We start from the raw sequence: 27,055 nt of genomic DNA on the forward strand, positions 1-27,055 counted from the left end.
CTGGTGGAACCCACAGGGCAGCAAGGAAAGGCCTCTTTGAGGAAGTAACATTCCAGCTGAGATCCGCATGAGCAGGAAGAGGAAATCACACAAAGCCCGGGTGGAAGGATGTCCCAGGCAGATGGGGACAGCCCAGGAAAAGTGGACTTCCACATGGCTCTGGGAGAAGACTGTGTGATTGAGCATGAGGGATGGGGTGAGGGGAGGCATGCGTAGATGCAGAGTGGGTAGATACCAGACACATCAGGTTGGTTGGTGAGCTTATTCTGAAGCCATGGGAACATACAAGAGGTGTCTGGCTGGGGAAGTCCCTGCACCGGGTTGTGCTCCAGAACCAGCTGTCAGCCCGGCTCTAGGGACAGGCAGAGTGTTGCCTGCAGAGGTCCACTTTGGAAGTGGTTCCATGAAGCCTGGCCACTGAACCTTCTGGGGCACACAAGGGTGAGAGAAACAAGGGCTGAGTGTGGCCCACTTCCTGAGCTGGGAGACAATAGCCCTCCCAGAACCACAGTCCTCAAGTTAGGACGTGTGTGGTCCTGTCCTGAGCAGAGTTTGAAGGGTGACCAAAATGGGATATGCAGAGAGAACCTTGGGAAGCAAGGATTTGATCATGAGGGTGAAGGCAAAACCACTGCAGAGAACCTGGAGGCCTAATGGGGCTACAGCCTGTTTGAGTTTGTTTTTTTTTTAATTTTTTATTATCTTTAGTTATTGGATAGAGACAGCCAGAAATCAAGAGGGAAGGGATGATAGAAAGGTAGAAACACAGAGACACCTGCAGCCCTGCTTCACCACTCGTGAAGCTTTCCCCCTGCAGGTGGGGACCGGGGGCTCGAACCCGGGTCCTTGCGCATTGTAATACGTGTGCTCAACCAGGTGCGCCACCACCCTTCCCCTACAGCCTGTTTGAAATAGAGGATTTATTATTATCTAGGTGGTTACCACTAAGAAGCTACTTGCTGGTTCCTGAGAAGAGGGAGCACACCTTATCATGAATGTCAGACAGTCAGGCACCAGAATCAGTCCAAAGGGGGCTGGAGGTTCTGGGGGCAATAACTTAACACTCAAGTTTCAGTGGGTAAGGTGGGGAGAGCAGGCGTAGGACTGGCTACTTTGATTAGTTTCTGCAGACTCTTATATCACATATGCGGCACTGCGGTAAGGGGGAGGGGCTGGTGTGGGGCTCTGTGGACTGAGTGTGCTGCTCCATAATGGAGGGAGGGGGTGAGGCTCTGGATTGGCAGGATTCTAATGTCACAAAAACAGTTGTGGTGTTCACTGTCTCTAGAAACTGAGTAGCTCTGAGAGGAAAAGGCAACCCCACCAGCAACTTAAGAAACCATAAGCTGGGGGTCAGGTGGTAGCACAGCAGGTTAAGCCCCCAGGACTGGCATAAGGATCCATCCCGGTTCAAGCCCCTGGCTCCCCACCTGCAGGGTGGGTCACTTCACAAGTGGTGAAGCAGGTCTGCAGGTGTCTATCTTTCTCTCCCTCTCTCTGTCTTCCCCTCCTCTCAGTTTCTCTCTGTCCTAGCCAACAACAATGGCAGCAATGACAACAATAACAATAACAACAACGATAAACAACAAGGGCAACAAAAGGGAAAAATAGTCTCCAGGAGCAGTGGATTCGTAGTGCAGGCACTGAGCCCCAGCAGTAACCCTGGAGACCCAATAAAATAAAAAAAAACATAAGCAATAAAAAGGCATGACCACCGCCAACCTTTGTGCAGCTACAAGGTTGCAGAATGCTCTGGAATGCAGTGAACCTGAGGCTGGAGAGCCAGCAGGAATGGGGTGGCAACTGCAGAGAGATAATGTGCCCAGTCCTGGACAGGGTTATCAGAAGGTGTAGAGAGTGCAGGTAGATTCTGGAGATGGGAGGGTGGTCTACCTGAGTGATTTGTGCCCCAGCAAAAAAATGCCAAAAGGGGAGAGCCATGTAATGGGAGGAGCTGCCTTGGGTCCTCATGACCTTTCATCCAGGTCTGACCAACTGTGTGTCCCAAGGGCAGGAAGTCAAGAAAGAGCCTCAGAAGTGCAGTGGCTTAAGATGGTGGAAGGACAAAGTGTAACCTGCTTCTGAGTTGACACTCCTGCATGCTTTGCAGAATTTGATTGAGGCGTGTTATCATATGTTGTTTTCGACGGGTTATGTTGTTTTCAATGGGCTGGCTTCACGGGCGGGTAACAGACGACCAGGGACTCATGGTTGAGCTGTAGGCAGTATCTCTTTATTCATGCAGGACGCAGCACAATCTAAGACGAGCTAAGTTAAACTCAAAGTACAGTACCGTAAAACTCACAATGCTGTCTTTATATATACTTGCCAAGTAAGGTGGAAACAGGATGTGACATAGAGAGGGTGGAGAGAAAAGTGACTGGTGAAAATCAGAGTGTGACAAAGAGGGGGCAGATTAGGCGAGAATCCTATCACTGAACCACAAATGCCCTGGAGGGAGGGTGGAACTTGTTAACAGTGGTTATGTAAATAGAATGAAGTGGTTATGTAAATAGAATAGTGTTAAGCAGGGGGGATTTAAACCAAATGAAACAGAAGGGGTCTCATGCATACCAACAATCATAAAGAAGAGAAAATAGAGTCCCTAAGAATTGTTTTGTTGTTTATTTTTTTATTATTTTCTCAATATAAACCCTGTCAGAAGCCAACATCACTCCACCCATAGAAGCCAATATCTTGAAGCTAAAATCCATTCTACCATTCGCACATCTAAGAATAAAGACCAGTCAGAAATACTCATTCAGTCTTTTGCTTGAGCATTTATCATTTAAGAAAGGTTGGCAGAACTTCAGTGCTCATTCCAAAGGAAGTCATACTGATAGAGCCTTTGTCCAGAATACTGCAGAGCTGTTCTCATCACAGCAAAGGGGAAAAAAAAGATTCACAATCTAAGATTGTAAAGGGAGAACCTCCAATGAGAAACTACCTAGATGTCCTGGAAATGGCAAATGATTCAGAACAGAAGGCTGGCGATCTAGACGGGGCCCTGCTTCTTTACTCCTAGGTGACTGCCACCAAGTCATACAGCTCAACTCAGTGACAAAGTCCCTCCCCAATCAGTAATCTGTGTGCAAGGTGCAGCCTGGGTCACTGTATTTAGCATCCCCCATGTGTGTCCAGATAGAATGCCCAGGACATTCTAGCTATAATACTGCTGGGTTGGATAAGAACAGGTGGTTGGTAGACTATTCCCACAATTGAAAGGGGAGCCCAGAATATCAAAAAACTTCACCAGGATGCCCTGAAGTGTGGGAAAGATTCAAAACAGGCTTCCACACATCATTTTTGGTGCCCCTGGACCTGCATAAGCACCACCACCTACCTGGAGACTTGTGAGAAACACTAATTTGCACCTCCATGCAGAACCAGCTGAGTTAGTGGATGGTGTGGGTGCCCCTGCAGGGGGCATTGGTGCTCACTTTCCACAAGTACCCTGATACCAGACTTCCCATCAAGGCAGGAAAATCCAGGTCATATATTTTGGAATAAGGGGCCCAGTCTACATGGAATTAAGATTTTAGGAGGCACTAAGGAAACCTGAGTCAGCTGTGGCAAAAACACAATCTGAGCGTGGTTTCTGGGTGCCACATGGAGCAAATGGCATTCGGGAGGGAGATGAGACCATGAAGGACTTGTCCGGATCTGCTGGGCAGAACAGAGCTGTCTCCAACCACCCAAGACAATAAAGTCCTGTGACTTCCTGGAACAGATGAAAGAAGTGACAGGATATCACCAGTGGACCCAACCATTGTCTCTACACCCAGAGACTATGCATCTGTATGCAAGTGTGTTGATGAGTCTCAAATCATGGTCCATGCTGGAGGTACATGGAGAGAGAGGTTTCTTTCTCCCACCTGGCTTCCTTGTCTTCCTTGGGGACACAAGACCATCTTGCTGGTGATTTTTTTTTCTTCTCACAAATGTGTCCCTCCAGTCCTGCAAGGGAGTATTGGGTACAGTTCTCTTTCATGCTTCCCCAAGACTTTCTTTTTTTGTTTTAATTTTTTATTTATAAAAAGGAAACACTGATTAAATCATAGGATAAGAGGGGTACAACTTCACACAATTCCCACCACCAGAACTCCGTATCCCATCCCCTCCCCTGATAGCTTTCCTACTCTTTAACCCTCTAGGAGTATGGACCCAAGGTCATTGTGAGATGTAGAAGGTTGAATGTCTGGCTTCTGTAATTGCTTCCCCACACTTTCAATCCAGTGCCCAGTTAGGAAGGCCCCTCATCTCATATTTGTCTAGCGTGGGTGTTTTACGTGAACTTCTTTTGAAAAGCATAGCAAACATATGAAGATGCTGAATTATTCACCATGCTCTATTCAGTCAGAATTTCACTCTGATGAATGGGGGGGGGGGGGAGGGAAGTGCTGTTGGCAATGAACATGATCATCTAAAGCATCTGGGAAAGCAACAAAAAGAATAATAAACCATATGGGAAATAATGAGGAAATTAGAGAAAGATCAGCCTGCACACATACCATTGGAGAATAAGTAATAGTGTCAACTCCCTAAATGGAAGATAAACCTTAAAGGAGAGGAACTTAGAGCTAATTTTCAGAAGGCACTGATTAGCTGCAGTATAAACAATAAAAATCCTTGAGGGAAAAAAGGATATGCTACAGGGGGGTTTAATTTTTTTAAAACTTCAAGAGAAAAAAAAAAGCCATTGTAATAACATTTTAAGTAATCTCAAACTAGATAAATGCCTCAAGAATATTGACAAACAATTTCAGTAAGTCATTGCTCCTAAATCTATCTCATTTGTTTATCTGCTTGTTTGTTTCTGTCATCTCTGGGACTTCAGTTAGAAAAAGACAGAAACAATGAGACAAAGAGAGAAAAGTAAAGACACTATAGCATCAAAACTTCCCCCAGTGCAATGAGAACTGTGTTCAAACCTGGGGTGTGGACACAGCAAAGCAGGCATACAATCTGCCTCTTTTAAATATCATTAGAAATATGCAAGGTAGGGATGGTGGTGCACCTGGTTAAATGCACGTGTCACCAACTGTATGAACCAGGGTTCGAGCCCCTGAGCCCCACCTGCAGGGGAAGCTCTTCATGAGAGGTGAGTCAAATTTGCAGGTACCTTCCTCTCTTCTCTACCTCCCCTCCTCCCTTCTCAATTTCTCTCTGTCCGGTCAAATAAAAATAGAAGAAAAGAAAAAAGAAAAAGAGGGTGGGGAATGGTCGCTGGGAGCAGTGGATTCGTAGTGCAGGCACTGAGCCCCAGTGATAACTCTTGTGGCAAAAAAGAAAAAGAAATATTTTAGCCAGAACAATACTTTTTTTTATATTTTTAAATATTTTTTTATTATTTTAATGAGAGAGATACACAGAAACATAAAGACCAGAACACTGTACAGCTCTGGCTTATGGTGGTGCTGGGAATTGAACCTTGGACCTCAGTCAGCACTTCAAGTATGAAAGGTGTTTGCATTACCCTTATGCTGTCGCCCCAGCCCATAATGCTAACTTTTAACATTTTTCCTGGGTCTACTCTGAGCTATGCTAAGAGCTGAGCATTTTCCAGAACTTCTTGGCCCATATAATCCTTCCAAAGATCCTCTGTAGAAGGTACTAGAATAGTCTCCAGTGTGGATGGAGAAATTAGAACAAAAAAAGAAAAGAAAAGAAAAGGATGGGGGAGATAGCATAATGGTTATGCAAAGGGACTCTCATGCCTGAGGCTCTCAAGTCCCAGTTCAATCCCTGGTAACATCATAAAATAGAGCTGAGCACTGCTCTGGTTAGAGAGAGAGAGAGAGAGAGAGAGAGAGAGGTGGAGAGAGAGAAACTGGGACAGAGATTTTTTTTTTTTTAATGCTTGCTCAGGTCCCAAAACTGGTCATTCAGGGTCTAAAAGCCACAGATGACTTTGGAGCTAAAATGAGCCTGTTTCTCAGTGTTGCTGGAACTGCCCCAAGGAGTGGTCCTGAGCAGATTGAAACAACCCCCTTCCCCATCCCATCATTGTGCTTCTCACCAGAGGCATTTTGTAGTTTTCCTATTTTTATAGCATATATTAATTAACATTTACAAAGAGTGATTCTTTTTAAAAAATATTTATTTATTTATTTATCCTCTTTTGTTGCCCTTGTTATTTTATTGTTGTAGTTATTCTTGTCGTCCTTGTTGGATAGGACAGAGAGAAATGGAGAGAAGAGGGGAAGACAGAAAGGGGGGGAGAAAAGATAGATACCTGCAGACCTGCTTCACACCTTGTGAAGGGACTCCCCTACAGGTGGGGAGCCGGAGGCTCAAACCAGGATTCTTAAACTGGTCCGTGCACTTTGCACCACATGTACTTAACCTGCTGCGCTACCAAACCTACTCCCAAAAAGTGATTCTTATAATCATTGCTGTACACATTCCTATTCTAATTGTAAGTCAATAAAAATATATCAAGTGGCTGGGTTAATTTTGATTCTTGCTATTTTGAGACTATTTTAAAAGACTTTAAAATAATACATATATATATATATATATATATCCCAGCAGCTGTCAGCTTTTTTTTTTTTTTATCCACCTAGTCATACTTGAGGGACACACCATCTTCCTCCATCAAAAACAGTCTTATTTCAAAAGTAGGTCAAACTGCCACATTACACAAGTTTTATTACAGGCAAGAGAAAAGGCTGAGGGGCTCCCTAGCCACTGGGGAGGCAGTTAGATTCAGTTACACCAGCAGTAAGTCACCCAGGAAACCTTTTCCTCACAGCACAGAGGAAGAGAGAGGTTACAAAAAGCTGATAGCCTCAGGGAGCCTGAATAAATCTGCATAATCTGAATAATCTTATTTTTAAAGATTATCTGTTAATTTAAAGAGAGCTACAGAAAGCTTACAGCACAGTTTGTTGGTAGAAAAAAAAAAAAGATCCTGTTTGTCTACAAATGTCTAGATGAGAAAAGATTAGGTAATAACTGACAAGGCAGACAGAAATAAAAGTGACAGCCAATCTTTCTGTTGTAAAAACTGAGTAATTAAAAGGGAGAATACAAAATTCTCTAAATTAGTGTTTGGGGATTTGTTGACAGTATGGAATTTTAGGGTACCCTCTGACAAGCAGCTGCCCTATTTTAACTTCTGAGTTTGAAGAGATTATGTAAAATATTAGGAACTCCTGTGGTCAAGAAAACCACTCTCACAGAGAAGTGGAGGAAGGCCTTAGTAGTAGGAACTTGTGGTTGTTGCAATATTTCCTCCACACCAGAAGGTAATCTCAGCTCTAAACACCAGTGTCAGGCTGGGAGATAGCTCAGCCAGTAGAACACACACTTTACCATGAGTGAGGACCCGGATTCTGGCCCCCACCACCACATAAGAGCACCATGCAGACAGATGCTGAGGTGTCTGTCTCTTTCTCTCTCCCCCTTCCTGTTTCTGTCTCTTTTTTAAAAATATTTATTTATTTATTGGATAGAGGGATAGAGAGAAATTGAGAATGGAGAGGGAGATAGAGAGGAAGAGACAGAGAGACACCTGCAGCCCTGATTCATAACTCACGAAGCTTTCCCCCTGAAGGTGGGGGGCCAGGGGCTTGAACCTGGATCCTCGGGCACTGTAGTGTGTGAGCTTAACCAGCTGCATCACTGCCTGGCCCCCCTGTTTCTATCTTAAATTAAAAGGAGGAAAAAGAGCTGGGAGTAAGGGAATTGTGCAAATGCAAAGTCCTAGGGAATCAAAAATATAAAGACTGGTAGTACTCTGAGCGTTTAACCCAGTACGCCACTGCCCGGCCCCAGTAAAGACTGGTGTCACCACCCCTGAGCCACACCTCTATCGTCCTGTGCTGTGCCCCAAAAGTATACCAACATTTCATTTCACCACAACTAGTAGGCCAAAAGCTTGCTTAAGGCCAATTTGAGGGTAACTAAGTCCTACAATCCCACCAGTCTCAGGCAGCCAGTGTATGTGTGCACAGATGTCTTATGTCAGCCTTAGGGGAGTGGTAGGACCGAGCTGTTGGCAGTTGGCAGAAATCAGGTCCATGTTGCTTTTTTTTTTATCTTAATTTATTTATTAGGTAGAAAACAGCCAGAAATTGAGTGGAGGGGGAAATAGAGAGGGAGAGACAGAGAGACACCTGTAGCCCTACTTCACCACTTGTGAAGCTTTCCCCTTGTAGATGGGGTCTGGGGGCTTGAACCCAGGTCCTTGAGCATTGTAACGTGTGCTAAATAAATAAATAAATAAATAAATAAATAAATAAGCGCCAGGTTCAATCCCCTGTACCACCATAATAAGCCAGAACTGAAGAGTGCTCTGCTTAAAAAAAAAAAAAAAAAGATTATATTGTTTTCTATGGCGCTTTCTGACAGGTGTTGGGTGAGAGCTGCCCCATGGTTGTCTGCAGGCATCCGGCAGATGTGCATGTGGATGAATGAGAGGGTGAAGCCAAAGGGTCTGAACCCCACTGAGTTGGTATTAAAGACTCTGACAAAACACAGATCCCAACCAAAAAAGAGTGGGAGCCGAGAAGTCACTGGGATTTGGTGACAAGCTGGGACTGTCTGTTGGAGTGAGGAAAAGCTGCTTTCCAGAGACTCGTATGAGGTCCGAGTGGGACCAGTAGGCCCCCAATAACAACTCTAAGCTTCTGTGGTTCTCCACATTTCTCCTGCCTGGGAGCAAGATTGAGGTCAGCAGATGAGACAGAAGGGGTGACCACCCCTCCTTCCCCCAAGAAGACTCTGTCCAATAGCCTGCTAATCCAGAAACACCAATAAATTTCAAGTTAGAATCGGAAGCAGCATAAACTCTTTGTTCTTTCTGCCCACTTATCTCCACAAATTGTTTTTCAGTGTCTCTTTTTTTTTTTAACCATCTACAAAAATGTCACTTGACTCCCCCTGCAAGCATTCTATTTGGAATGCCTGCATGCCTTATATTTTCTTTACCTTGATGACTGCATCTTGGATAAATGACTGAAAGGAGCAGTGAGAGAAGGAAGTAGAATAAGGAAGCTTCCCATAGAGGGGATGGGATATGGAGCTCTGGTGAGAATGGTGTGGAATTATACCTCTCTTTTCCCACAGCCTTGTCAATCATTATTAAATCACAAGTAAAAAAAAAAAAAAGAGCTAATTTATATCCATTTGCTGTATCCTGAACTGAACTGTTCATTTTTACAAAAATAAATTAAGCTTGCCTTATTTTTTTAACACCAGAAACAAAAATGAACTAAAGTCCAAAAAATATATCAGCTGAAATTTTATCTACTAGATTTGAACCTATATATTTTAAATTTTTCTTTTTTTAATTTTTTTAAATTCTTGCTTTTTATTTTGATTTATTTATTGGATAGTAACAGAGAAATTGAGAGGGGGGAGATATATAGAGAGAAAGACATCTACAGCACTGTTTCACTACCTGAGAAGCTCCTCCCCCCCCCCCACAAGCATGGACTGGAGGCTTGAACCAAACATTGTAACATGTGCATTCAGGGGCTGTGCCACCACCCAGCTTCTAAACTTGTATGTTTATAAGTGCTTTGAACCAGAAACTTAAGCTAGTCCTCCTACTGGTATTTAACTGAATCCTAAGCTTTAGCCTCTGATTTAATATTTTTAAATATTTTATTGATTTATTAATGAGAAAGATAGGAGGAGAGAGAGAACCATGTACATGTGCTCCCAGGGATTGAACTCGGAACTCATACTTGAGAATCCAATGCTTTATCCATTGCACCATGTCTTGGACCACTGATTTAATATTTTTTAGATTGAGAATCTTTCAGAATATGAAACACCTTAATACTTGGCAATACCCCAAAGTGTCAACAGCTAAAATCACCTCTTTAACACACATGCATCCATAATACAGTCTGGACATGTAGGGAATCCTACCTCACCTACCCCTCCCCCCTGCATCTCTGTCCCTCAATCTATAGTAATAAAAGCTCTTTTGTTAGAAATTGTATAAATTTACACATTTGGCTCCCCTGACTAGTGTATGTTTATTTCCTGACCAATGCCACATTGCATCACTCACCTAAAGACATTGCTGTATATGTGTATATCACTAAAAAACCAGATGCTTCAGAAATACAAAGAACTTGTATTTTTGTATTTTTCTTTTTATATCTTTTGCAGTTCTGAGGAACTAACTTCAGATTTCATACACACATAATGCCAATAAGCAGCCTCCCCAGAGCCCAGTTTTTATTTGTATTTCGTTAGTAGAGACAGAAGGAGGGAGAAACATCAAAGCACTGGTTCACCATCCATGCAGCTCTCTTAGTACTGTCCATGGTGCTCTCATGTGGCACCAGGGGTCAAACCCAGAGCCTCATATATGTAATGTGCATGCTTTGTCACTGAGTAACCTCCCTTCCTGTGTTTTCCTTATTATTTTATTTTTTTTCCCACCAGAGCACTAGTCGACTCTGGATTATGGTGGTACCTATGATTGAACCTGGCACATCAAAACTTTATTCAGAGAGTGTTTTGTTTTGTTTAGTTTAGTTTAGTTTAGTTTAGTTTTGTTTTGTTTTGTTTTGTTTTCATAACCATCCCCAGCCCAAGGAAGGCAGTTTTGATTGATCACAGGCTGTATCGAATTCTCCAATTGGGTAGAAGGAACACTTGGTTTGTTTTCAAATGTCAAGTGAAAAAATAACTTTATAGTCTCAGGAAAGGAACATAGTCTCAGTTTTTGATAACTGACTATAATTTACAGGGACTAAGAAGTAAAACACACGTGAGTGTAAGTCAGACAGGCTAGAGACTTAGCCAAATGTTAGAAGAGTAGATACAAGGACAAAAAAAAGGAAAATGTCTCAAAAGCAGTGCATTGCTATTAAATAATCAGTGATGATGGTCCAGAAAGTTTGTGTTGAATCCAAGGAGAGGAGATAAAAGAGGAAAGTCGGGGCAGTGATGGAGCAAGGTAAGGGCATGCAGCGCAAAGTCTAAGGGCCCATATGAGGATCCCGGTTCAAGACCCTCGCTCCCCACCTGCAGGAGGGTGCCTCACAGGTGGTCAAACAGGTCTGCAGGTGTCTTTCTTTCCCCTCCTCTGTCTTCCCCATCTCTCTCAATTTCTCTCTGTCCTATCCAACAACAGCAATAGAAACAATAACAATAATAACAATTAAGGACAACAAAATGGGGGGGGGGGAATACAACAGCAATAACAACAACAAAGGCAAGAAAAATGGGAAAAATGGCCTCCAAGAGCAGGATTCATAGTACAGGCACCAAGCCTGGGGAGAAAAAAAAAAAAGAGGAAAGTCAGGCAGGGCTGGCTGTCCTTGAATGTGGGCATTGCCCATTCCCAGGCTTCTCTCCTGCCTGACCTCCTATATGCAGCTGGAAACAAACGCAGAGCTCACAGAAACTTTCAATTTTGCCCACTTTCCTTAGTGTTATCATAACCTGTAGATCTCTGCACTGTAACTTCCTGGGTTCAAACCCAGCTTTTCCATGTAACAGCTGTGCAGTCTGGGCAGTTCACTGAACTTACTTTGCCTTGGTGTTCCCACCTGTAAAAGAGGGGTAACGCTAGTGCTGCCATATAATGAGCAGGGGAGAAAATAGAAACATCCAGTTTCCCACACTTCTTTTCCTGCCAGTGGCTTCATGAACCACTTCCTTTACCCATAGCTGGCAGCCAGCTGCACAGCTGTCTGGTCTCCTGGAAAAACCACCCTGACTTTTACGCCTAGTTACTACCTTTTGTGGTTGCAGAGGTCAGCTTCAAGGTCACTTTCTTAGCCTCCAGCCTCTTGCTGCTTGCTACTTCATTTTCATTTCTGTTGAAAATAACTCCTTTCTCACTGGTTCAATGAGCTGTATTCCTCCCAGACCCTATCCCACTGGTATTACATTATGCACTTGTCAGGGGAGATTTCATTACATCCCCATACCATGGCCACATTAGCCAAACTCGAACAAACATCTCTGGGCTTTCTCCGTGGCCTACAGTCCAGCAAGTTGTTGATGACCTTGCAGTAAATCTGAGCACACAGAGAGCATTGTAAAACTTCAGTGTTCTTGCAGGCACCTTTTGAACTTGTAACTTTCTGAAACACCTGCAGATAACATGGCCAGAACAGCACCTCCCCAGCTCTAGCTGTTAGATCAACATTGGGCATGTGGGGGCTCATTTCTTGGTTGTGCTTATGTGAGCACCTGAGTCAGATGGCCTGGTTCAAATTTGGTTCTGCCATTACATAGTCCTGGAATCAGGATGATGGGCTTGAACTTCGGCCACATTTTCCCACCTGTGTAACAGAGCTAATCTCACTGCTACAAAGCAAGCTCAGAAGAACTAAATATAGGACTAGAAGGTAGCTCACCCAATAATACACACATGTAACAGTGTGCAAGAACCTGGGTTCAAGTCCTTGGTCCCCACTTGTAGGGGGGAACTTCATGAGCCATGAAGCAGTGCTGCAGTTATCTTTCTCTCTCCCTACCTCTCTGAATTTCCTTCTGTCTCTACCCAGTAAATAAATAAATAAGCATGTAAAAGAAAAAATTCAGTACATGTGGGGTCAGGCTCACCAGGTAGAGCACACATTTTGTGCCATGTGTGAGAACCTTGGTTGAAGCTCCCAGCACCACACGGGTGCACCTGCGAAGCTTCACAGTGAAGCAGGTGCCCTGGTGTCTCTCCTTTTCTCTCTGCTTCCTTCATCCTCTCTCATCTCCTGTTTCTATCAGAGACTGAAAAGAAGAGAGACAAAAATATTCCGTGAGGAGTGGTGGTGTTGCACAGATGTGAATCCCAGGTGAAGTCGAAAGGAGTGAGGAGAAATATGTGGGGGCCACTGTAGGAGACTGAGTGGTGATTATGAATCTGGTTGTAGCAAAGTGGCTTGGCCCCCATAAAAGTCAACAACCCTGGACTCTTGTGTGGCTAGTGGGAGCCAGTCCATTATCTGGAGCCAAACCTCCTGGGAGAGAGATATTCCTTTACTATGGTACATTCGAGCTGCTCATCAGGTGCTATGGCATGTGTAGTCTCTCCCTATCGGGACCTGTCTCTCCCCAGTGCTTCTCTTCTCATAGCCAGGGTGCTTCTTCCCAAAGTCAACACCCTCATGCCTGGCACCAAGGCCTCCTCTGTGACTCTGTGCCCCTCACGTCCATAGCAGAAGAGGTTGCACTGACTTCGTCTCCTCCCCCAGCACAGCATAACATGCTGACACCTCTACAGACCCATATCTGTTTTTCCCATCTGCTCCCTTCCCAGAATCACCCACTCACTTCTCTGCACCCCCATCCCAATGTCTATTAACTGAAAAGAGAAGGACTAAGATTTGGAGGCAGTCAGAGCATAAATTGAGATCCTCAGTCCAAGAAGGACTCAAACCCTGGAGCAGCTTTGAGATTTCTCTGAGAAGCATTCCCAAGGCTGGCGACTGACGCAGATATTTCAAATCAGTTTACTGATTCAGTTGTGCATATGTGAGAGGAGGTTATGGGGAGGTTATGGTAACTATTTTTAGGAATTCTACAAAGTTGAATGAGTCAGACAACATCTTTTCTACCCTGCTGTTACCTGGGCATTTAAACAACCAAGCCAGGTCATTAAATTACCTAACTTCTTAGCAGTTCTTTATGTATCCTTCATGGAAAATGACTGGCATGACCTCAGGTTGTTTGATTTTCTGATTCTGCTCTGCAGAGAGTATGGAATCTTTTGGTGTAGCTTTTTCACAGGACCAGAACATTTGTGTCATGACTTTTGACTCACACCTATGTCTAAGAGAGATGGTGCTTTCTGGCTGATTTGACAATTTATGATCCCTTTAACATGGGCCCATGTGATACAGGTCTGATCACTAGAAAAAGGGGGTGGGGGATTTGTGTGTACATATACTTCATCGTCTGGCTACCTGCCTAGTATCTGTATATGTCTATCTTTTATCAACCAATCACATATCTTTCTATCATCTGTCTGTCTATTTATCCATCTGCCTATAGAAATCTTCTACAGACTAAATGCATTCCTTGAGGTCAGGGGTATATTTACTGTGACAGTGCTAAGTATATATTAAAAATAAATAATACTTTGATGACTAAATAGCTGAGCTTTTGTTTCCTTTTTTTTTTTTTTGCCTTCAGAATTATCACTGGAGCTTGGTGCTTGCACTACGAGGCAGTTTTTCCCATTTTATTGCCCTTGTCATTGTTGTTAGATAGGACAGAGAGAAATTGAGAGAGAAGGGGGAGAAAAAGATAGACACCTGAAGACTTGCTTCACCGCCCATGAAGCGACCCCTCCCTTGCCAGGTGGTATGCCGGGGGCTCAAACCAGGATCCTTATGCCTATTCTTGCGCTTTGTGTCATGTGCACTTAACCCACTCACTGCGCTACCATCCAGCCCCCAATAGCTGAGCTTTTTATTATTTATCTGAATATTGACTTCAAGCACAATCTGAGAGTAATCAAGTCATGGAGGGTGGCAGGTACTTGGGAGCAGGGCCTGGTACCCATGGTCTTTGCCTGTAGCCTCAAAACCTAGGACAAGTAATCTCTACTGAAAGGCAAGGACTCTTACGGGTCCTAGAAAGAGGTGACTGGTGATGCTTGAAAACCACTGGGCTTTGTGGGCCAGGTGGTGATGCACTTGAGAGCACATGTTACATTGAGCAAGGACCCAGGTTCCAACCCCCAGTCCCCACCTGCAGATGGAAAGCTTTGCAAGTGCTGAAGCAGTGTTGCAGGTAGCTTTCTGTCTCCCTCTCTACTACTCCCTCACAGTTTTCTGGCTGTCTGTATCCAATAAACAAAAGTAACTAAAAATAAATAAATAAAACACTATTGGGCTATGAACTCATAGCAGGGAGACATGCAGTTAGCAGCAAAGGACTATAATTTCAGGGGGCAGCTGGGGCAATGGCTCAGCAGGTAGAGTGCGAGACTTTCATATGTGGGCTGCATATTCCATCCCCATCACTGATGTGTTGGAGCAGAGCACTACTCTGGAGTCTGTCTCCCACTTGAATAAATAAACTTGAATAATTCCATAAACCAGCCCTGTTAGAGGCAGCTTGGAAAATGTTCAAAATTGAAAAGCAACTGTCAAGTCACTAGTATTGGGGTCATTTTTTAAACTTCAAAATAATTCCGTCAATAATCATTTGGGGGTACAAAAGATAACAAAAGCACTGTTTTGATGAGTTGCTTAAGCATGCTTTAGAAATTTGTAGTTATTTTGAAAAATACTGGTTTCTGGACATAGTTGGTAGGATGATGTTCTAGCTGCTGCATTCTCTAAAAGTTATGATTGTTATACATTCTAAAAGAAAATTAGAAGCATTCCAGTGCCTAAAGTCAGGTCTCCCCCTAACTGGACTAATGAAAACCCTGGACTCACCAGGCTTTACTGCATGTGGATAGAATCTGGGTGCTACTTACCCATCCAGGCCTGGGGGAAGCCCACAGGATGAGAAGACACTGATTCACTTTGTCCCCCTCAGGATATTCCCAGAGTCACTCCGATGGCTGATGGCTACCCAGCAGTTTGAAGCTGCCAAGAAACTCATCTTGCGCTTCACCCAGAAGAACTGCATGAACCCTGAGAATGACATCAAAGGTATCATGCCTGGTGAGTAGCCACCTCTACAGTAAGGTACCCCATCTGGCTGGGGAAAGAAGGCACCTGTTCCACACCTGGTCCACAGTCACCACAGGGCAGCCCCCCTGCCTGGCTCATGATTTCCTTCCTCCTGCTGGTTGTCCTACAGCTGCAGTGCAGAACGTGAACGAGCCAGAATCCTCTCCACCTCCTTGAGTGAATTTCACTTCTGATCAGTTCAGACACACTGTGTGGCCCCACAGGGCTGTTCAAGGTCAGAAGCAAGACCGGAACCTAGGTGCACCTGACCGTCTGAGAATAGTGGGAGGGTGAACTCTGGTAAGGGAGGTATCAAAATCATTGCCATTTACAGATGAGGAAACCAAGGTCCAATGAGGCTAAATATCAGTATCTTGCAAGAGGTCACACAGATAGTAAGGAAGTCTATTAGAGGGGCTTGTGAGATGAGTCCGAGGCTAAGGACAGTGCTGTCATGCAGGTGAAGAGGAAGATATATTTCAGGGACTGTCCTCCTTTGGGGCTGTTCTTGCTCATTTTGGACTATCCAGACACCCCTGTTCACTAGCAGGGCCAGTGTCTTAAATTTTAGAAATATAATTTGCTTCTGGCATTTCTCTAAGTCACCACACTCCATTTGTTTTGGGTTAAAATATTGTCTGGGAAAAAACTGGTTTTCTCGATCCCAATTAGACTGATTCATTTCCCTCCAATTTCTGGAAAGTGGTATTAAGTCTTTTTTCCCCTTTATGATTTTTGCTGCAATATATCTCAATTCTGGCTAGGGGAGACAAATCTGATATGTGTGACATTAGTTAAGAACAGAAGGGCTCCCCACACTTTGAAAGGTTGGTGTAGGACAGTGCTCACTCCTGGGGGCACTCAGCTCACGGCTGCCTCACGTCATCTGCAGTGATGACATTATGTGGTGAAAGTTTGTCGACACTCGGGACACCTAACGTGGGTGTCGTCTGCCTAAACGAGCTATTTCTAACTTCCTCAACCTACATAAGACTAAAACCCTTCTGCTGGGTACTAGCTTCCCCTCATCTCACTAGTACACATGACCACACCTTGGTCACCTACTTGGGCTCAGTCACAGCCTTGCCTGACTCCATCCCCACTCTTACCTCTGTTAAAGCACACCTGCACCAAAGCGCTTGCATGGCCACCTTGAATGCCCAAGACCTTCAAGCCTCTGAGATCCATTTCATTCTTGCCTTTTTGGGGCCCTCAGATGACTCTGTGACCTCAGCATTGCTTTGGTTTAACCAGCAACCTAGAGACCAGGTTAGCCCAGCCCTAAGACCCAGGCTGGCCTTCAGCACCACATCTGTAATAGATGATGCAGGACTGGAAGCCCCTGTCCCCATCTTTTACAGCTGCTCCTAGCATCCCTGATATCAAGGAGCCCAGGTCCCATGGTGGGAAAGAGTTAGAGCAGTTCATAAGGGAATCAGCCTCAGAGGCTGATCATGTTGCCACAGGCATGAACACGGGGACGTGGGGTTGGGAGAGGGGCACTCAGACCTGTCTACACTTCCTAACCTAGGATTCACACTAAAAATCTGGTACTGCAAAGTTTTTCATAGCTTCTTCTTTAAAAGCAACTCTGAGCTAGCTTTAAATGTGTCCAGTTTGGTCAGTGGCGTAGGCACCTAATTGATGAGGGTAATTGGACGGGCTTCTAAGAGCCAGTTTCACAGTGTCCTTCCCACAAACACTAGGATTGGCAGCTCTCCTTCACATACAGTTATTCTTAGGATTTGCAACATGAACCACAGATGTCCTGTTGGTCCCAAAGGGTGATTGTGTTGACGGCAGCTACAGAAGGAAATCTGGGAAGAAAAGGCACATTCCATCCCCTCATGATTAGTAAGAGCAAAATTGGAACAGGTCTTATGATAGTGTCATCTCGATAAACACAGTTTTGTTCTAATTGATGAGAAGGATTCCCAGCTGACACTGCACAAAGCAAAGACCTACACAGTCATACTTTCTAAAACTCTGTGACTCTGCTAAGCAAGGACTGGCCCCCGCAGCAAATCGTCACTGGACTACTGGGCGCAGGCAGATTCTGCATATGATCCTCATCAGAGATTTCCAAGGCCAGTAATCCAGTAACCCTGCTTGACACCTGAGGAATGGGGTCCGGAGAGGCTGTGGGTGAGGGGCACTGGTCCCCCATTCTCCATGTTTCTTCCATGTTGAAGAAGCTTATGGTGCAAACATGAAGTCCTAGAGGAAGAAAGTGAACTTCTAGCCTTCTTTTCTCTGTAAGTAAGCCCTGGGTGGCTAGTGGTTATTCCCCAGCCTCAACCTATTCTTGCCCAAGAATTTAGGTCAGGAAAGTGTTAAGTCAAGAGGGTCATGGTCTGGCAGGTGGCACAGTGGGCTAAGTGTTGGATTCTCAAACGTGGTCCCAGTTCTATCTGCAGCAGCGCATGTGCCTGAGAGAAGTCTAGTTCTTTCTCAGTCTCCTATCTCTCTCATAAGTAAATAAATAAAATCTTCATTTTGAAGAAAGGAGCTAAGAGGGTCTGTGGATCAATAGTGAAAATATCTTAGGAAGCTGGTACACAGACATGAGGAGAAGAAAGAAATGCTGACAACTCAAGTACCATAATGTCCCTTAGTCACAGAAAAGGTGCTACTCTCTTATTTTTATGCCGCAGCTGGTGACACTGACAAACCACCACCACCCCCCATTTTTAAATTTTACAAACTGCTAAAATGTCCTGGTCGAACAACATCTTTTCCTTCAGATGGAAACTAATGAAGTTTGTGACCTTTAGCCACTGGCGTCAGGAAGGAGAAAGAGAAGGGGGTTGAACTTGGAATTTTCAGAGTTGGGGCAGAGGATGGGGGTGCTAAAAAGTAAGAGTGTGCTTCTGGGTTCCTCAAGGAAGTTCTTTTCTTCCAAGGCCTTCTACCTCCAGTGCTTTTAAAATTTCTAGTAAACTTACTGAGAACTAATTTTAGGTTATGGAAAAATTCAAAGATAGTATAGAGTGTCTGAACACCCCTTACTGAGCACCGCCCCACCACCACCACTGTTTACATGCTAGCATGGCCCAGGGCTGATAACCACATCCCAACCTTTATCTGGGCTTCACCAACCTGATCTGGGAGAGCTGGGTGGGAGTGAGGAGGCGGAGAGCATGTGTTTCTGTTCTCAAACCTCAGGAAGATGGTGCAAGCGAGGGCCCTTACTTGTTTGGCTCTTCGCCCTGTGGAATCACCCAGCGTTGTAGGCTTCCTTGACCTTGATAATGTGACATCTGAGCTATCAGAATCTGGCTTTCAGAGCTGGCTCAGGTCTTACAAGAAACATTTTGTGCCTTTGTAGTTGGTCATGTCATTTCGAAGGAAAGCATGGTCTGTCTGGTTTAGTGTCTTCTGTCATTAACCTACCATCAGTCTTCTGAAGTATGCATGTGTGCCTGCATTCACATTTATTCATTTCTATTTCAAAGACGCATGCAGTCTAGAAGCTTCAAAAGCAGAAAGCTCAGGTTGTGGGAACTTCAGCCGTCTAAGTTCAGGAGAGAATCAGCATGCTTTTTCTAATCTCCGATACATGGGTGAAGTGTAGAGACTGTATGGAAAATAAACAGTTGTTTGGATTTATCCATACCCCAGTCACCACCTCATAACTGAGAGCAATAGCATGTGACTCAGCACTCAGGTTAAGTGGATGTTTCTACCCTAGTGGTTTATTTGTGTGTCCTGACCAGTTTGCAAGGGACAAGTGTGTACACCACATGCTTTGCTCATTTTCAGGCTGAATGGGGAAATGTGAATGCAAAATCAGAATTTTCTGTAAGTACATGTTTTCTCTCCTAAAAGCGAGGCCCCATCCCTGAGGAAAAGTCAAGATCCTGCTCTCTTTCCATGATGCCTAAATCAGGAATCATCCCATGGTCACATGCCCAGGGTATGGCTCACAGATCCTTTTCTCTGCAGAGCTGGAGAAGGAGCTGTCCCGGAGGCCCAAGAAGGTCTGTATCGTGAAGGTGGTGGGAACCCGGAACCTGTGGAAAAACATCGTGGTCCTGTGTGTGAACTCGTGAGTCATGGCCAGGGACACAGGGGAGGCCTCAGGGACACTGGTGGGACTTTGAATGAAAGTCAAAGGAAGACTCTGCCCTTTACAAATAGTTGGGGGATCAACCTATACCCCTTGAAAGCCCCTACCCACATCTATCCCTGCTGCCTCATTGGGAACCACGAGTCCCTCTGTTACTCTGTCTACAGTTTTTCCTGCCCTGACTCAGAGGTCAATACCCCTAACCACACAGGTGGGCTGTCACTTAGGGGCATCTAGGTGAGGGCTTAATATTCATGGAGTCTGAGGCCACCTAGGAGAGTTCACTCTCATTAGGGCTCAAGAGGTCATCTGAGGAATTGGTTTTCATTTGGAGTCAGCAACCATGAGGGGATGAGTTCTCACATCCTCATGAACAGTCTCAGGACTGCTGTCATGTACAGAGGGAGACCCAGGGCAAGATGTTGGCCCTGCATTCCCCTCAGCTCTATCAAAGCAACTCCAGTTAATTTGTTCTCAACATTCAATTTCAACAGTGACGAGACAAAAGACTCTACTGGAAGGCAATTGAAGAGCATGAATCTAATTTAGACCCTCGTCCTAGAGATGAGACCAAGACCCAGGCAGATGGTCAGTGTCCCATCCTCCCCACCCAGATTTGGCAGCTCCACCGCACTGCAGTCTGCTGTCCAATCTGGGGTAGACACTGGTTAGGCTGATGGAAGCATTAAGAACAGAGTTATGGGAGTCGGACGGTAGCGCAGCAGGTTAAGCGCTCATGGTGCAAAGCGCAAGGACCGGCATAAGGATCCCGGTTCAAGCCCCCGGCTCCCCACCTGCAGGGAAGTTGCTTCACAGATGGTAAAGCAGGTTTGCAGGTGTCTTTCTCTCCCCCTCCTCTCTCCATTTCTCTCTGTCCTAGTCAACAACAACGACATCAACAACAACAACGATAACTACAACAATAAAGCAACAAGGGCAACAAAAGGGAATAAATAAATATTTTTTAATAAATAAATAAATAATAGTTACTTCTCCAACTGTTATGTTAGGAAAAACACAAGTTTTCATTTTAATCAGTTTACTCATTCTTGGGGGCAGAAGAGGCCCACTCCTCTGGCTTTATTCTCTTCAAATGACCTGTGTGCCCAGAGGACGTCCTTTCCACCAGAATTCAGTGGTAGATTTCCCTGAGATATAAGGAAGCCAAGAAAAAAATAAAGTGATCCAGGATCCCAGGAGAGTAGCAGATACTCACCAACCGCTTGATAATCAAACCAGCACCCTGGGGGCTGGGGCCTCTGCTGACTGCCTCTCCAGTGACCTGCGTTCCTTCCTCCCCGGTGAAGACCTGTAACACTTGACCTTGATGCACCCTCGAGGACTGACAAAAGCCTTCCGATTTTCCCAAAATACACGAGCAGTTGGGAGAAGGAGACTTTTTGTTCTAGGGGAGATGCTGGGAATTAACGTAAATAATTCTCACAGAACCACTTGTAGGCCACATCCCAAAGGGCCCATCCAGAGATGCCACGTGCCTGCCACGTTACCATGAAGCAACCTCCCAGGGTGCACAGGCACATCTGACTCCTGTTTCCCACAGTGGGCACCTGTCTGCAGTGAGAGGGACACCCGCTTCCCTGCAGATTTATACAATGCCTTGAGCCACCAGAGGCTTGACCTGGGGCCATGAAAAGGGAAACTGCTATAAATTTAAGAACTGGAATGAAGTATCTTAAGATCAGATGTCTTTATCTGGCATGCTTGCCTCCAGCCTTTTTGGAGTGTGTTTGTGCAGTGCAGCGGGAATGAGTGAGTAGGCGATTCTCTGGGTGGGCCTCCCCCACCCCCCGCCCCCACCCCTACCCCCACCCCAGGCTGCCAGGTCCAGGACCCCTGCATGCTAAAGGGAGAAGCAAAGGTACAGAGAAGTGTAGAGTCCCTTCAGCTGTCACATGCCAGCTTGGGTAACTTGTGGCAGCTTTACACCACTCCCACCCTCACCTGCTTGCTGAGTCTGATCACACTGCATGGCAGTGAGCTAACACTCCTGAGACCACACTGTCTTCGAATGTCAGAGTTCCGTGAAAAGGAGTATCTGGGATGGGGAGATAACACAGTTTACACAGGATTTTCATGCCTGAGGCTAAGAGGTCCCAGCCTCAATCCCCAGTACCACCATAAGCCAGAGCTGAGCAGTGCTTTGGTCAAAAGAATTTTTTTAAAGGTGATGTCTAGACAGAAGGTCTCCCTGCTTTTCCACTCATACCTTTCCAAAGCATGGTACACTCAGTAGAGTGCACAGGTGACCAAAGTAGTGACATGGAGACTGAGAGTGCACCCACAAGATAAGGTGCACCTGTCACTTCTTGAAGTCTGCTCTTTGAAATCCTTTTATAGCAGCCTCCTGGGAGGTGATCTGTCTCAGTCCCAACAACAACAACACACACACACACACACACACACACACACACACACACACTCAGTCACGCTCTCATGTGTGTCTCCCATAGGCTGACAGGCTATGGGATCCACCACTGCTTCGCCAGGAGTATGATGGGCCATGAGGTGAAGGTGCCACTTCTGGAGAACTTCTACGCTGACTACTACACAGTGGCCAGCATTGCCCTGGCCTCCTGCCTGGCCATGTGCCTGGTGGTTCGGTTCCTGGGGCGCAGAGGGGGCCTGCTGCTCTTCATGATCCTTACTGCCCTGGCCTCACTCCTACAGCTTGGCCTCCTCAACTGTGAGTGGGGGGCAGAGTCAGGAGGGGTAGGAGCCCCAGGCTGCTGGGCGGGGCCTGTTCAGGGTGAGGCTTGGGGACTTGGGAAATTTCCAGAGTAGCTATTCCAAAATCAACAGTTTGAGGAAACTGCTTGGGGAAAGTGGTGCTTTCATTGGAATGCCCACCGTAGGGGGCTTAGGAGGCTCTCTTTTTCATCCTCCCCACTCTCCCAATCCCAGGATTCCAGCTCTAAGGCTCCAGGCTGCACCAGGACTCCCCACCTGCAGAGTCCCAGAGGGTGTGACTTTGCTAAGGGCAAGGCTATTGGTTGGAGAGAGATCACATCACACAGGAGAACAAAGGACTTGTTTCTTTCCTGTGAAAAGAAGGGGGAAATAATGGTGCTGCTTTTCAAAACAGACACTCCCTAGTTCAAGCTTCTCTCTGGATCAAAGATTTTCTCAGTAAATGTTAGAACTGCAGCTCAATGCAGTTCCTTGTGAACAGGAACAACAGCACTGGGGCATCTCCCTACCAGCCGTCCCTACTCCACAAGCTATACAGCCTCCCTTCCCACCAGACACACTACCTGGGAACAGCCTCAGATTCTGCTGGGAGGCACATAGCACTCACCACCCCCTCCTTAGAAGAGCTGCCTCCCAGCGGGTAGGATGGTGCTTGGTGACCGTTGCCCCTTAGACCAGGATGTCTGGTAGTCGTTCTGGTATTCCAGACATGCAGGAGCCAGTATCCAGAAGTGAGGGACAAAAAGGAAGACCTCAGAAGTAGTCTCAGCCTAGTCTGCAGACTGGATGGCAGCAAATCTTCTTTCCAACATAGGAGCAATTTTTCTGGCTTGCGCAGGCTCCCCTGCATTCCCTATCTTCCTGGGAGAATGATCTCATTCTCAGCTATAGCTAATAAGTGGAGGAGTAGTAGTCTGCCCTTCCCTGGAGCCCACACTTGGGCAGGCAGGCGGAGAAATGAGCCTCAGGGGTGTCACAGGTGCCTTCTTTGTCCCTGAGCAGGTATGCCATAGGAACTCTGTGCAGGCCACACACAGCTGGAAGGCCACACACCCCACCATCCTTGATGAGCAGAGACCAGCTGATCTCTATACAGTGACATTAACCTTGTGGCCTGGGGTTGGGCAGATTAGCTGGAGTCTGTCTGTTCCAATGAGTCACAAACAGTTTAGCCTTCTCATCTGAAGAAAAACCCCTTTGTTTCCCAAAGGCTTACTCTGGCACCCTGGGACCCTGCCAATGGGTCTTCTTCAAGTCCTTTTAGTATACTGACCCCCAGTTGGTGTAGCCAGAGCCTTCGAAGTGCACCTGGGAACCCGCAACCCCACCAACCCAGTGGAGATCCACTTAGAAACACACGGCCGGCCCACCTCACACAAAAGCAAAGGACTAATGTGCTTTCTTTTCCCCTTCTCCTGCCTCCTTCATCTCCATCTATGCTGGTGTTGGCGCCATTATTTCTGGGGTCCAGTGATTGGAAAATACAGCCAGCACCCAGACTCAGGTGAGCCCCCCAACACTGGTGCCCCATACTTCCTCATCTGTTTATTGCTTCCAAATGGCTGTTTCCATAAAGACTTACAGATCTCTGGTTTCCCTTTCCTCTCTCTCACCCTTCAAGAGTTGCAGCTGAAGTTGGCCGTAGGTTGGACACTAAGCATATCTTATATCTCTCCTCCTGCCTCTAGAAAGAGCAGCTCCCGGCCTACTTGCATGCATGCCAGCCTCTTCCCTTGGCACACAGTCAGTTCCATCTCCCACATGCTCTGCCTTACATTTGGGGCAGCCATGTGAGTTCAGAAAGCCCCTAGCTCATCGAGGGGACCCACTGACTGTGGTGCCAGGGGAAGCTGCTGATTCCTCAGGCTTGCTCAGTCACTGCTCTTGGCTCTGGGGACAGCAGAATTGCTGCCCTGTGCCTTGTCTCTGCTCGTCATGCCTGCCTGGCCTGGCTGACCCCTATTGCTTCGGTGCTGTATGATGGGAGCCCCAAGTTCATAATGTAGCCTTGGGAACACTAGGCTGTACCCCAAATGTGCAGCCGCCTAAACTGCATGTTAATGCCCCTGCTCCCCACTGCTCTGCGTGGTGTGAGGTCAGGCTATGGTGCCACTGCAGATGGCTGGGTCAGTGACTCAGCACTTCACTTTCAGGCCCAGACACAGGTGAGCTCCCCAACACTGGTGCCATACTTCCTCATCTGTTCTGGGTTTCTGAAGTCTGTTCCCCATGGATTCTGTCCTGTGCATCAGGCCAGTCACACCTGAGGCCAAACAGCCAGGAGCGTCTGGGTGCAGACACTTTCTCTAGAGCAGATGTGGCAGGTGGGGACAGAAGGGGCTTCGCTATAGCACCAGGTGGCCACAGCATTTCCTGACACCAGCTCTGGCTCTTGGCCTTAGGAATCTGGCAGTCAGCCTGGTTCCAGTGTCCCTGCCCACATGGTGCTCACAGGTACCCCAACAGGCTTCTGCTAAGAGGGCTCTGATCTCCCACACCCAGAGGTGCCTCTTGTTGAAGAGGGAAACCTACACCCTGATCTCATCTCCCAAGGGGCAGGGGAGCACAGAGACTCAAGCTGTCCTTCCTCCCTCGTCCTCTGCTCTCCCTCACACTCCTTTCCTGCATCTCCTCCAGGTATGAGTGATAGTGTCAAGGACAAGTTCTCCATCACGTTTTCCATCGTGGGCATGTTCGCCTCCCATGCCGTGGGGAGCCTCAGTGTGTTTTTCTGTGCAGAGATCACCCCCACAGTGATAAGGTATGTAACTGGGGAGGTTCTTCCCAGGGACTGGGGTGAGGGTGGCCTGTCAGCAGAGCTCCTGTGGAATAGGATTAACCAGTTTAGCTTTGCCAAGCCCTTTCTGTGGGACAAAGGTGTGGTGTGTGTAGCTGGGCTGAACTAGAGGAACTTCTCTACTGACTGCCAGACAACTAAGAATGAATCTGGTGAAAGCTTAACTCTGGGTCCCATCCAAGCATTAGCAGGAACAGGAAACAGGAACAGGAGGGCGAGTGTGTGTGTGTGTGTGTGTGTGTGTGTGTGTGTGTGTGTGTGTGTGTGTGTGTGGTGGGGCAGGGGAGGGGCAGCTCCAGGAAGCACAGCTATGGCTGGAAAAGGAGAGAAGTCAGTAAATGACTAATGTTCCTACTTTGCAAGCAAATGCTGTCAGGCTTCTAAAAGATCACAATGAAAAGTGCTTCAAACAAAATGTGAGCTAGAAAGGGCCTTACTGTTATACTGGCCAGAGAAATTGATGTCATCAGCACAAAGAAAGACCCAAGGGAGATAGTCCAGCGAGTTGTAGCATGGATTGATTTAGCCAGTGTTTGTGACATGCCTGTAGGATGAGTGAACCCAATGCTCGCTGCATCTTTGGTGTCTGTTCCATCCAGAATGATGGTGCTAGCATGTGATCTGCTACTGCTGCTACTGTTGTTGCTCTGGCTTCAACTCAGGGGAGGTTTGATCCCTTGGGTGGTGGTGCCTGGGTGCTCCGGTGCTTAAATTATAGCATAATAAAAGGCTTTGCCTTGGTTTACAAAGACACCACTTAAGTGCAAATCTATGAAATTTTCTGGTAATTACTGTCTGTGATTTACACAAGAGCTTTTCTTAAAACACACACACACACACACACACACACACACACATATATATATTATTATTATATTTATTGGATAGAGAAGACAGCCAGAAATCAAGAGGGTAGGGGAAGGTAGAGGAGACACAGAGACACCTGCAACCCTGCTTCACCACTTGTGAAGCTTTTCCCCTACAGGTGGGGACCAGGGGCTCAAACCCAGGTCCTTGTGCATTGTAACATGTGTGCTCAACCAGGTGCACTACCACCTGGTCCCACAAGAGCTTTTCTTGATGTCTATCTGTTATACTGAACTTCAACAATACCATTTCTAAGGCAAGTGTGTTTTTTGTTTTTTGTTTTTTGGGTTTTTTTGTTTGTTTGTTTTTGTTTTTACGATATGGACTGTGGGAATGGGCAGTTATTCCCGTGGGAGGTAAGCCAGTAGCTTGTGGTATGACACCTCCTAAGCTCCTTCTTCCATGTTGAAGACAAGGAGAGGCTAGAACCTCTCAAAGGAGGGTTTGTGCAGACTAATTATTGAGCCCTTTCTTGCAGTGCTGAAGGAGCTGCAAGAAAGCACATTAAGCTTTGGGGCTATTCTCTCATTTCAAGCAGACATGCTGACTACAGAATTTTCACATGACCTCATTTTGATTCACTCTTGGATTCTTACAGCGTGTGCCAAGCCTGAAGGCAGCTTGGTACCTGTAGGGAGAAGAAAAAAAAAGAAGTGCTAGGGAATTGTATATTTAAGAAAAGAGCAATTAAATGTCAGGTAATTCACGCTGTTCCAGTCCTCTGCATGAGCCAACGTGAAGAGACTAGCCAAAGCCTATTTCATGCTAGAAGTTGCAAAGTGCCGTAGGCAGACAGCAACTCCATCCTGTCTTTACCTGGCTAAACTCCCTTTACAGACAGATACAGTAACAGAGCAGAAGTTGGGGTTAGACCCGTGGCTTTCCATTTAGCCTCTCTCCTTTGTGTGGTTTAGTGCATTTCTCTTGAGGGTAGCCAACTTTTGCATGTGGTAGCTGGTAGGCCTCATTATCTATTGTTAGATTTTGCTTAAGTTCACTGAAGAAAAT

General features: G+C 46.0%; 1 protein-coding gene across 2 annotated transcripts in view; it reads left to right on the forward strand.

Moving 5' to 3' along the window:
* SLC22A23 (solute carrier family 22 member 23) overlaps positions 1-27,055 on the forward strand; it is a 187,144-nt gene that overhangs the window by 151,247 nt on the left and 8,842 nt on the right. The window contains exons 5-10 of one of the 2 annotated variants that reach the window (XM_060189144.1): positions 15,469-15,596; positions 19,551-19,653; positions 22,146-22,378; positions 23,855-23,887; positions 24,005-24,028; positions 25,021-25,144. In XM_060189144.1, coding sequence (XP_060045127.1) covers positions 15,469-15,596; positions 19,551-19,653; positions 22,146-22,378; positions 23,855-23,887; positions 24,005-24,028; positions 25,021-25,144 — 645 coding nt within the window. The remainder of the gene's footprint in view (positions 1-15,468; positions 15,597-19,550; positions 19,654-22,145; positions 22,379-23,854; positions 23,888-24,004; positions 24,029-25,020; positions 25,145-27,055) is intronic. The other variant, XM_060189145.1, reaches the window with a different exon arrangement.

The sequence above is a fragment of the Erinaceus europaeus genome, chromosome 4 (genome assembly GCF_950295315.1).
Source record: "Erinaceus europaeus chromosome 4, mEriEur2.1, whole genome shotgun sequence".
Classification (NCBI taxonomy): domain Eukaryota; kingdom Metazoa; phylum Chordata; class Mammalia; order Eulipotyphla; family Erinaceidae; genus Erinaceus; species Erinaceus europaeus.